We start from the raw sequence: 12,500 nt of genomic DNA on the forward strand, positions 1-12,500 counted from the left end.
GTAAACATAAAAACAACGTGGTTCCCAAAACTTTTCTGGGTTGATCGTGGAAACCCCACAAGCCGCAAGCCAATCGTAAAGTAACACTGTAAGGTGCAGTCACGTATAGCGTTCTCAATCAACGCAGGGATTGTCTTAGTATGTCACTTTTAATACTTATTCACATGACACACTATTGTAAATGAAAATTTTCTTTTCGAAAGACTGAGGAAGGACAGAAGTTTGTGAATGATAGCTGAAGGAAGGAATTAAATAATAGGTGGGAAATCTTGGAGGAGGGGGCTGATCGATTATATCGATCTCAATGCCTAACTGTTATTGCTTATTTTATCAACCTCGAGACGACGAAAGGCCAAGTCAACTCCGGAGGGATTTGAACACAGAACGTAAAAAAAAAACACAGATCGTAAAGACGAACGAAATGCCGCTAAGCATTTTGTCCGGCGCGTTAATGGTTCTGTCAGCTCGCATAACATCGATCTCAAATTTTGGCACAAGGGTAAGTCGATTACATCGACCCCAGTGTTTAGCTGGTATTTATTTTATCGACTCCGAAAGGATGTAAGGCAAAGTTGACCTCGGCGGAATTTGAACTTAAAACGTTTAAGACGGATGAAATACCGCTAAGCATTTTGCCTGGCGTGCTAACAATTCTGCCAGCTCGCCACCTTAATAATTATGCAGATAATAATCCTTTCCACTATAGGCACAAGGCCTGAAGTTTGGGGGAGGGGTTTAGTCGATTACATCACCCCCACTACTCAACTGGTACTTATTTTATCGATCCCGAAGGATGAAAGGCAAAGTCGACCTCGGTGGAATTTGAACTCAGAACGTAAAGACGGGCGATATACCGCTAAGAATTTCACCCGGCGTGCTAACGATTCTTCCAGCTTGTCTCCTTAATAATGATAATAATAATAGTAATAATTAGAAAATGTTCTTAAAAAATAATGATGAGAGTATTCAATACCTCATCGGAATAAACGTGAAATGAAGTGTTTTGGTTAGGAATACTATTCACCACCAAATCCAGGACTTGAAACTGCGATCTTACGATCATGAATACAATGCCTTAACCACTACCAAGCCACACATTCTCACAAATATTACTTAAAAATAATAAAGAAATAACAAAAAGTTAAAAATTTTATAAATGCATGCCAACCTCTTTTTAATTTTGTCTTGAAATGAAGTGAAGTCAACAGAAAGCGTTTTGTACTGTGTATGTTCGGTAGCCACATTAATCCCGCTTCATATCGCTTACCGGGCAGTAGAGACTCTAGTTTGTAATGCACGGTCGTAGAGTTAAGGGCTTCGCTCCAGGTCCAGTTGGCAGGGTTGGTGGCCCGTTCCCTGTGAACGACATACAATGCTCTGGTCGAATTCTGTGAACGGGTAGTCAATTGATGCCATTCTAGAAGACAAGATGTTCTGCGCAATATGGAAACTACAAAGTGGAGATCGATGTTGTTCGAGATTGTGTCGTCAACATTTTCGTATTTTACTAAAAAAGAAAAAAAAAAAAAAGAAAAGCATTGAAAATGTTTGAAAAATATTTGAAAATTCAATTAATATATTCCCTGTAATCCCACCACATGTAAATAAAACGCTGACCGGATTTGCTCTCCAAAGAAACAGACGACAAAGTATTATAGCAAGATGAAATAAAAGTTCTCTTACTTCAATGAAACGAGTGTGTTGTGCACACACATTGTCTGAAAGAATAAGTCATTCTCCACAGACAAAATACATCAGCGATTAGCATATACACGTTCGAATATGCCAGGACGTATTAAAAATGAATACGCAAGTCACTGTTTCCATACATTTAATGCTAATAAAAAGCAATGTTGTTTTCAAATGTTTCAATATCATACAATATCTGATATTAAAACTTGAAATATCATAATACTCTTTTCTACTCTAGACACAAGGCCCGAAATTTTTTGGGAGAGGCCAGTCGATTAGATCGACCCCAGTACGCAACTGGTACTTAATTTATCGACCCCGAAATGAAGAAAGGCAAAGTCGACGTCGGCGGAATTTGAACTCAGAACATAGCGGTAGACGAAATACCGCTAAACATTTCGCCCGGCGTGTGTCACTTTGAAAACTGTATGTTCGAACGGTGAATTCAGCAACGCTATCTAGTCAAAGCAGCTACTCTGTGTTGATAAAGAGCAACAACCTAGAAACTAGTCCACAGATGTTTTGAGCTTGATGGTAATGCTGTGCTCCCTGTTCGAAAATATAAGGACACAGATATTGTGTCGTATAGCCAGCTAGAAACGATGCTTCCTGGGGCTAAAACTACAGTAACATCGTCCCTTTCGGGACAGCCACATAATGTTGGCAAATAGCTTTTACCTCGAGGAAAATAATATAAAAGAAGAAATAAGGAAAGTATAAACATATGTAATAGAATATCTCGGGACCTGGCACCAAGATCAGGAATAGAAAAACAAAAGAAAAATGGAAATAGAAAAAAGAGAACACATCAAATGATGACAGGAAATCTCTAGAACTTGATTACCAACTGCAGGAACAATGTTGCTACGGTTATCAACTTCTGTATCAGAGAATGCACTTCCTCTAGCGTAAGAAAGTTTAAGGCTTCGATATTTAGGATTCTGAATTCAAGTACAGCTCTTGTGTGAGCGAGTAGTATCCATCTTTTTTCTGCTATATATACAAAGTTTATTCCCTCTTTTGTTATTAGAGGAAGATTTGCATATTTCAATTACTTTTCATCTAATATTATATTCGTGGCTTTTACTTTTCAAATACCGTGTATATTTGGCTAGCATCGTGATATTCTGTTTCTCTTAGTTCCCAAAACAAGGAATGTGAACGAATAGAAGTAATTCCAATGAAATGCTCCGGGTTACTCGACTTTTGTCTCTATACAGATGAAATTTTTAGTAAGCTAAAGTTCTGGTAAGTAAAACGTCAGTAAAGTGTGTCGGACCAAGTTTACAAGCGAGACACAGTAGAGCTGATAAGAGGTGGAGAAGCTGTCAAAACACACACACACACACACACACACACACACACACACACACACACACACACACACACACACACACACACATTTATATATTAACATATATTAACATATATTAACACACATTTATTTATTGATACAAGTGTGTCCATAAGATGAATTTCCGTTCTATATCACAGCTAATAATGTACCTGATAAGAAGAATAAAAAAAGGAAGCTTGTACGAAATATATTTATGATTTAGACATATCTGCTTGACTGCATCTAGATACTCATACAAAGCTTTATCTCTAGATATTCATTAATACAAACTTATTCATCTTGTAGAGCTTTGAGATTACTGACTCGACCTTTCGTCTATACGTGTGTGTGAGAGTTATGTGAGAGTATAACAATGCACCCCACTCACACAAACGCATACTCACCAACAAATATGAATACAGATATATATATATATATATATATATATATATGTGTGTGTGTGTGTGTATGTGTATAAGTGTGTATATGTGCATTTATATATATATATATATATATATATATATATATATATATATATATATATATATATATATATAATCATAAATATATAGGGATTGACAGTAACCTGCTTCTCCAACATACTGAGAATTCAGAAATAGCAGCCAAAGAACTACTGATTCCAAAACTCCAAATTTTACTGCCCTGCATATCTATCTATCTATCTATCTATCTATCTATATATATATATATATATATATATATATATATATATATGTGTGTGTGTGTGTGTGTGTGTGTACGTGTGTGTGTGTGTGTACGTGTGTGTGGGCATGTCTGCGTATATGTATGCATGTGCATGCGTATGTAGGTGTGTATATATATATATATATATATATATATATATAATGCAAATAATATGTGAGTATATGCATATATACGTACATGTATGTACATACCTACATCTACATGTATATATAGATGCATATCTGGGTACAGGACGTCACAAAAAAACTTGGTATTTATATATATATATATATATATATATATATATGTGTGTGTGTGTGTGTGTGTGTGTGTTTTTGCGCGCATGTGTATTTGATTAGCGTTATTTTTAGATACACAAATCAGAATCATTAGCACAGAAACCCAAATACCCACAAAAAATATCCGGTGAAGTTTCCTTTGAACTCTATTCAACCTTTAACATTTACCATCCATGCTTGTACACAGCATATCAACGTCCACAAACAAACACTTACAGAGACAGAGGTATACACGCATGCGCTAAAATTACACGTTAATCTGTGAAACGTATTCGTCTGTAAATAGAGCAAATGATACTAAATGGATTTTCCACCGGTTTTCACAATGAATATTCCAGTTGTGTGGAGGTGCAATGACCCAGTGGTTAGAGCAGTGGACTCGCGGTCGTAAGATCATGGTTTCGTTTCCCAGACAGGGCAACGTGAGTGTTCATTGAGCTAAAACGCCTACAACTCCACGAGGCTCCGACAGGGGGTGGTGGCAAATCCTGCTGTACCCTTTCACCGCAACTTTCTCTCAACTTTCTCTCACTCTTTCTTCTTGTTTCTGTTGTACCTGTATTTCAAAGGGCCAGCTTTGTCACACTCTATGTCACGCTGAATCTCTCCGAGAACTACGTTAAGGGTACACGTGTCTGTGGAGTTCTCAGCCACTTGGATGTTAATTTCACGAGCAGGCTGTTCCGTCGATCGGATCAACTGGAACCCTCGTCGTCGTAATCGACGGAGTACCACGATTCCAGTTGTCCGATGAAGTGAAATATTTATTTTAAGGGGTCAGTCGATTAGATCGACCCCAGTACTCAATTGGTACTTAATTTATCAACCCCCGAAAGGATGAAAGGCAAAGTCAACCTCGGCGGAAGCGAAATGTTTATTGGATGAATTATAACCAAGTGGCCGAACAGTTAGAGCATCAGAGAAAATACTCTGTCGTATTCGTTCTGTTCCTTTACATTACGATTTCGAATCCAGCTAAAGTCATCTTTACATTTTAGTCTTGGTCGATAAATAAAGTATCAGTACTGAAATCAATTCAATCAGTAAACTCCTGCCCTCAAATGCTGGTCTTGTGCATAAATCAAGGACCGTTATATTCAAATAATTGTTTACACAGGGGTTGGAAAAATAATGGAAACACTTTAAAATTTCAAACAAATTTATTTTAATATGGGATATGACCACCTTTGGCAGTTATTACAGCTTGAATTCTACGAGCTATGGACTCGTACGAAGTTTGAATTGTTTCCAAAGGAATTTTGTCCATTCTTCAGCTAAAATAGCCTCCAGTTCTTGTAGTGATGATGGTGGAGGATATCGACTCCTTACTTGTTTTTCTAAAATGCACCATAATTGTTCAATAATATTGGGTTCTGGGGTCTGTGGTGGCCATATAAAATGTTCAACTTCATTAAAATGGTCCTCGTGCCATTCAGTAACAACTTTATCTGTGCGAATTGGTGCATTATCATCCTGAAAGATTGTTTCCTTCCGGAAACAGCTCCGCAAATAGGATGAATTTGATAAGATAACATGTTTAAATAGTCTTGACTATTAATTCTGCCATGAAGGGAAACCATTGGGCCGGCGGATTTCTAGGAAATAGCCCTACAGATCATCACAGATCTCTTCCATGTTTAACAGTTGAAAGAAGGCAGTCTGGGTCAAATGCTTCTTTCGGCTGTCTCCACACGTATACTCGGTGGGTAGTCGGAAATAAGGCAAAGAATGACTCGCCCGAGAAAATAACATTTTCCCACTACTTTAGGGACGAATTCTGTAGGTTTTTATTCCACTCTAAACACTTTGCAACGTTTGTTTTTGAAAGTAGTGATTTTCTGATTGCAGCCCTCCTGTGAAATTCGACTTTGTGCAGCTCCCGGCGAACAGTTTTTATGGAAACTGAGTTCTCGAGGTAGACATTAAGCTGTCGGGAATTATACTTTTGTGATCTTTTCTAACATTTGGAGTCCAATATCTGAAAGTTTTGGTTTCCTCTCGGAATTTTGTTTCGACGAATAGGTTTTTCCCTCTTTCTCAAAGGCTGTCATTACAACCTTTGAGAAAGAGGGACAGTACTTCTTGATACACTAAACATTTGTGAATTTGTCTATGCTAACTACATCCCAAAGATGGAGCTTTGTATCTTTCTCGGAAACCGGCTCTCTCCTCAGTGGAAGATCTATAATAATTAAAAAAATAGAAGAGACATACATACATACATACATACATACATACATACATACATATATATATATATATATATATATATATATATATATATATATATATATATATATATATATATATATATATATATATACACATATATACACATATATATATATACACATACATATATATATATATTCATACACACTCTTATATAGATAATCGTGTGATCATCGTATGAAGCAGCTCATAAACATAAAAAGCGGACATAAACATGTCGGCTTTTTAGACGTAGATATTTATTAAATATCTCAACACGGCAACTGGGTGGTCTGAATTAAACTTGTATGCATTTTTTGTTTTTATAAATTAGTTGTACGAACTCTAATACAATTGCTAGAACTCGTATCAATAACATATTAACATCTTGCAATAGTATTTGATGCTTTTATCTTGATTTATTTATACATCCTTTTTGGTTTATCATAACACCTGTTGATGGAAGCCATTTTTAGTAGTTAGTTTTCATATTACAGCTTTACTTCATATCTCTCTATTCCCGGGAGAATGTATATTCTTTATATCCATTACAAAAGCCAGATATGCGTCTGCACTTGTGTTTTGTGTGTGCGCATGCATATGTGATAGTATGGTTATGTGCGTATGTGTGTATGTATGTATGTATGTATGTATGTATGTATGTATGTATGTATGTCTCTCTCTCTCTCTCTCTCTCTCTCTCTCTCTCTCTCTCTATCTATCTATCTATCTGTGTCTGTCTGTCTCTGCTTGTATATGTATATATAAATGATTATATTCATGCTTCTTCAGGATTTAAATTCTGTTGCAGAATTGAAGCCACTCACTAACAAGGTGGCAAGGCTCTTTTGTTTAAATTAATTCAGCTCATGTAGTTATCTATGTATGTATGTATGTATGTATGTATGTATGTATGTATGTATGTATGTATGTCACTGTCTGTCTATTTCTCTCTCTGTATATGAATATATGTATAGCCGCATGCGTGGCTGTGTGGTAAGAAGCGGTTCGGCAAAAGATACCGATAGAATAGGTACGAGGCCTAACTAAGACATACGTACTGAGCTCGATTCATTCGACTAAAACATTTTCAAGGCGGTGCTGCAGTATGGCCTCTGTTCTATGACTGAATCAATTAAACGATATACATATATACTTGTATTTATATTGAAGTTGAAGCTTCAAACACTTGACTCTGAGAATGAAGAAGAAAGAGTAAAAGAAACATTAGAAATAGCCCCCTATGTCCGTGAGGTGGGTTTCTTTTTTATATCTATACGGTCGTTAAGGCGGCGAGCTGGCAGAAACGTTAGCACGCCGTTACGTTCTGAGTTCAAATTCCGCGGAGGTCGATTTTGCCTTTTATCCTTTCGGGGTCGATAAATTAAGTTACCAGTTATGCACTGGGGTCGATGTAATCGACTTAATCCCTTTGCCTGTCCTTGTTTGTCCCCTCTGTGTGTAGCCCCTTGTGGGCAATAAAGAAATAAAAAGCGTTAGCTCGCCGGGTGAAATGCTTAGCAGTATTTCGTCGGTCTTTACGTTCAGAGTTCAAATTCTGCCGAGGTCGACTTCACCTTTCATCCTTTCAGGGTCGATCTAATCGACTGGTCCCCCTCTCCAAAAACTTCGGGCCTTGTGCTTAGAGAAGAAAAGAATATCTGTACGGTTGTTATTATAAATATCGACAATATGTTCTACTTACCACAGCCTGACTCGGTCTTCAGGAATCCTACATCACACAAATATGTCAATTCAGGGTTGCCTTCAGATACGGCAGGTCCATAACTGGATTGTCCAACCATAATTCGGAATTGAGTATTTGTTAAAGCAACGACTGTACGATTAACCGTCTTCCATAGTTCTGCTGTACCGTTTACCCTTTCAACTGTATTCCTGGAAATACATACATATATTTACGTACATTTACATAAATGCATACATACATACATACATACATACATACATACATACATACATACATACATAAATAAATACATACATACATATGTATAGGGGTTATAACCTTGGCGTCTACTTTATAAAACCCGTCCACGAGTATCGGTTATCAGATACTCTCATCGAACGAAAATGTATCGCTTCACTAGTGATATATCTGAAAATCCATAAATATATGCTATCCCAGCAATAGACTCCTGGCAAAGCGTCGATGAAACAGTTGTAGAATTTAAGTTCTATATTTAAGAGATGAGGAATTGTGTACATTATTTACATTATTTACATTTAACAGATATTTGTCCTCATCTTGTTTATTGTTAACACAACGCTTCGGCTGATATACCCTCCAGCCTTCATCAGGTGTCTTGGGAAAATTTTGAACCTAGGTTCTCATTCCTAAGGTATTTTTCGATGTTGTTATTATTATTATTATCATTATTATTATTATTATTCAGGTTACTGCCTGGAATCGAACTACGGCAGCCAACGATTCAAGTCAACGCACTAGACAACCATTATGTCCCTACACAAAAAACGGTCCCACGTGCATTATGTTGACACCAGTAAGAAACAATTATGAACTTTTATTTTAATTACATTTAAAAAAAAAAATATGTATTTTTGATAACGTTCGTTTTTTCTAGAACAGAAACATGTAAAATATCTCTGAGACAATTATAAATTAAAATTTATTTTATATAGCGTCGTTTTCAAACTTCTTTTATATATATATATATATATATATATATATATATATATATATATATATACGTGTGTATATATATATATATGCATGCGTGTATATGCATGTATGTATATATGTGTGTCTATATGCGTGTATATATACATATACATATATACACACATACATATATGTATATATGCGTGCGTGTGTATTTATATATGTATATATATATTTATATACACATGTGTGTGTATATGGGTGTGTCTGTGTGTAACGATGCATATGGTAATAATACTAACTTGAGATTAATCTTCCATTGGAGATGCATCATCAGATCGAACTGTCCATCCTTCTGTTGGTTTCCATCTGACGTATTGCCGCCATTACACGTTACCTGTACTTTGAAGGCAATAGGCGCAACAAGCTCGATGCTATGATCATTTACGGTCCGATCTAGTACACTTTTCCGAACAGCGTTGGTAATAGTTTTATCCGAAGGTGAGCATCCTCCTTTGAGACGCAAGACGCTGCTTAGTAATGCCGATGTGTAGGGCCGCTTCTCTGAAATTCCATGTAACACGTAAGTTATGCAAGACAATAGCAAAAGTTAATCTTGAACAAAATGACGGTATATTCTAAAACGTTATTATTATTATTATTATTATTATTATTATTATTATTATTATTATTATTATTATTATGTTTTTTTTTTCTTCTTTCTTCAAATTTTTTCCCATTTCTCGCCGAGTGTTTTCCGTACACCTAGGGCAGAGAAACGTTGTATGCATTCCCAATTTACACACGCAAATTCATAGGTAAAACATGTATTAAAAAAAAAAAAAAAAAAAAAATCATGAATGGATGTTGTTTTCACAGCGATAATGCTCTTCTTAGTACATGAGTCGTTCCAGTTAGCACGATTTTTTGCATCTCCTGTAGAGATGGTAAGCCTGGTATCATTTTCAAATAGATTTCAGTACCTTTTTTTATCATTCCTAGAGATCCTACAATCACTGGTATGGTAGTCGCCTTGAGGTGCCACATTTTTTCAATTTCTATTAGCAAGTCTTTATATTTACTGATCTTGTCAAATTCTTTCGCCGCTATATTATGATCACAGGGAATACTCATGTCAATTATTATTATTATTATTATTATTATTATTATTATTATTATTATTATTATTATTATTATTATTATTATTATTTAGGAAGCGAACTGGCAGAATCGTTTGTTCGCCGGGAAAAAAAATGCTTAGCGGCATTTCGTCCGTCGCTACGTTCTGAGTTCAATTTCCGCCGAGGTCAACTTTGCATTTCATCTTTTTGGGGTCGATGAAATAAGTACTAGTTACGCATTGGGGTCGATGTCATCGACTAGTCCCCTCCTCCAAAGTTTCAGGCCCTTTACCTATAGTAGAAAGGATTATTATTATTATTATTATTATTATTATTATTATTATTATTATTATTATTATTATTGAGTGAGAGAGCAGTGCATGCCATCAAAGTGACACTGGGGTAAAATATACGAAGCCCATTATACCCATCATGACTACCCATCTGATAAGGGTACACCAGGCACATGCATCACAACCATATGTGCAGGACATGGTGATCTCATATCAAGATAAACAGCGCATGACCTCACAGGTGGGGCCCAGTTAGAATTTTCTTCAGGTCGGGTAGCCCATCCCGCACAAAAGGCCCATGAATAAGGTTTGTTTAAGGATGTTGAGCAAAACACCCATGTTTCCAAAGGTGAATTATTCAAGCCCCAAAGAATTCCTCTCAACACATGGCTATGATGCTCTCCCACTGCTTCTGCTCATGATCAGAGATGCACATATCGTCACCCACCAAGGGACATGCTCAACTGGTTATGGTCAAACAACTGACAAGCAAATCTGTGGTATTAAGCAGAATATTTGTTGTAGCCCATCTTTTATACCAAGACAAAACAATGTACATGATAACACTTCCAATCAATTAAGATCAAAAGCCATGAGAGCCACTGCCTAGTACTGCATCCGGGCATTTATAATAATAATAATAATAATAATAATAATAATAATAATAATAATAATAATAATAATAATAATAATAACAATAATAATAATAATAATAATAATAAAACAATTCCTATCATAGTAGGTGCCTTAGGTATCATAAAAAAATTTTCAGACAAATACATAACAAAAATAGCAGGACTTACAAATATATATAACATACAGAAAATTGCACTACTGGGTACTGCACACATTCTACGCAAAACACTTTCAATACAGTAAACATAAGAGCACCACAGCAAACCACAGCACATACCCAAGGCGCACAGAGCTGCGCTCGGTAGTGAAGTGAAAGCACGTTATAAAAATAAAACTACTGAATAATAATAATAATAATAATAATAATAATAATAATAATAATAATAATAATAATAATAATAATTATTATTATTATTAGTATTAGTATTAGTATTAGTATTATCATCATCATATTTTCAACCGATTTATGCTAGTTTTTATTACATGCCCGTTTTTACTTTCATGTTCCTGAGCTGAGTTCATCATTAAGCGCTATTTGAGGGTGTTGTATTGTTTTTGTATGCTATATCAATTTTGCTCTATCGTCAGATATATTTTCTTGTTTCTGGTATTATTTAGATATTTCAGCTGTTTCCTTTTTGATAGAACATGTTATAGTATCGGGTGTCGATAATGAAACAACGTGTGTTATTTTATTGGGCGGTGATTGTGTGTATTAAGTGCTGTGTGGGTTGTGTTATTATTGGTTGATGTTTGTGTTTGCATATACAATGTACTGTGTGAGTTGTACTATTGGAGTTTGAAAGTATCTTGCAGAGGATGTGGGCAGTGCATAACATGGCTATTTTTTTAACTGTCTGTAGAATTCTGAGCCCTGGTATTGTCATGTTTTGTTCATATCCTGTTTTATCCAACCCGTAAATAGATCTTCGTCAGCAAGTTTTCCAGACATTTGGTCAACGAAACAGCCTGCTCATTGTATTCAGACGTGCTACTGTAGAGACGCAAATACTCCTTGTATTTGTATGTAAGTGACAGTAATTCCACAAACATGTTTCTTGAACTAAATATCGGGAGAAGAACTGCGTGTCAGAATATGGCAGGTTTGTTCATTTAAATTACAGATACAGTCTCTCCGGCAGACTTCTATACAGTCTGCTCAATATTCATAAGAGCTGAGTTGACCCGAAGTTACGCTAAATGACATCTGCTCAAAAATGCCACACAATGGAATCGAACGCAGACCTCTTGGTTGTAAAACAAACTTCTTAATCATCTGCGCCCATTATGTATAGTACGTCAATTATCTTCCATACTTGGATATTTTCTCGAATATCTTTTATGCGGTGTTTTTCATCAAAAAGTGATCGAAATGTCTATCAAAGATTCTAACCCCTGATTTTATAATTATGTCCAGTTATATCCAAACATTTTAACTTGATCTCTTTGTCTGGACAGTTATGTCCTCAATGATTGTGGCCAGGTTGTTATTATATATGGTGTTTTTTTTAAATGTCTATGTCTCTTAACTGGTTTCACATCGATATGATCGTGTCTGTAAATACG

The 12,500-nt window shown here is 35.7% G+C and overlaps 1 protein-coding gene and 1 long non-coding RNA gene across 2 annotated transcripts in view; one reads left to right on the forward strand and one right to left on the reverse strand.

Annotated features, from left to right (window-relative positions):
* LOC149135347 (uncharacterized) overlaps nucleotides 1-12,500 on the forward strand; it is a 34,336-nt gene that overhangs the window by 11,306 nt on the left and 10,530 nt on the right. The window contains exon 2 of the long non-coding RNA XR_016242372.1: nucleotides 8,658-8,765. This is a non-coding gene — a long non-coding RNA (uncharacterized LOC149135347). The remainder of the gene's footprint in view (nucleotides 1-8,657; nucleotides 8,766-12,500) is intronic.
* LOC106881411 (uncharacterized) overlaps nucleotides 1-12,500 on the reverse strand; it is a 159,422-nt gene that overhangs the window by 10,980 nt on the left and 135,942 nt on the right. The window contains exons 10-12 of the mRNA XM_089354369.1: nucleotides 9,187-9,448; nucleotides 7,949-8,139; nucleotides 1,169-1,507 (exon numbers count right to left, since the gene is read on the reverse strand). Of these exons, the coding sequence (XP_089210495.1) occupies nucleotides 1,169-1,507; nucleotides 7,949-8,139; nucleotides 9,187-9,448 (792 nt within the window). The remainder of the gene's footprint in view (nucleotides 1-1,168; nucleotides 1,508-7,948; nucleotides 8,140-9,186; nucleotides 9,449-12,500) is intronic.

Source organism: Octopus bimaculoides, chromosome 6 (genome assembly GCF_046866305.1).
Source record: "Octopus bimaculoides isolate indiv1 chromosome 6, ASM4686630v1, whole genome shotgun sequence".
Taxonomy (NCBI): domain Eukaryota; kingdom Metazoa; phylum Mollusca; class Cephalopoda; order Octopoda; family Octopodidae; genus Octopus; species Octopus bimaculoides.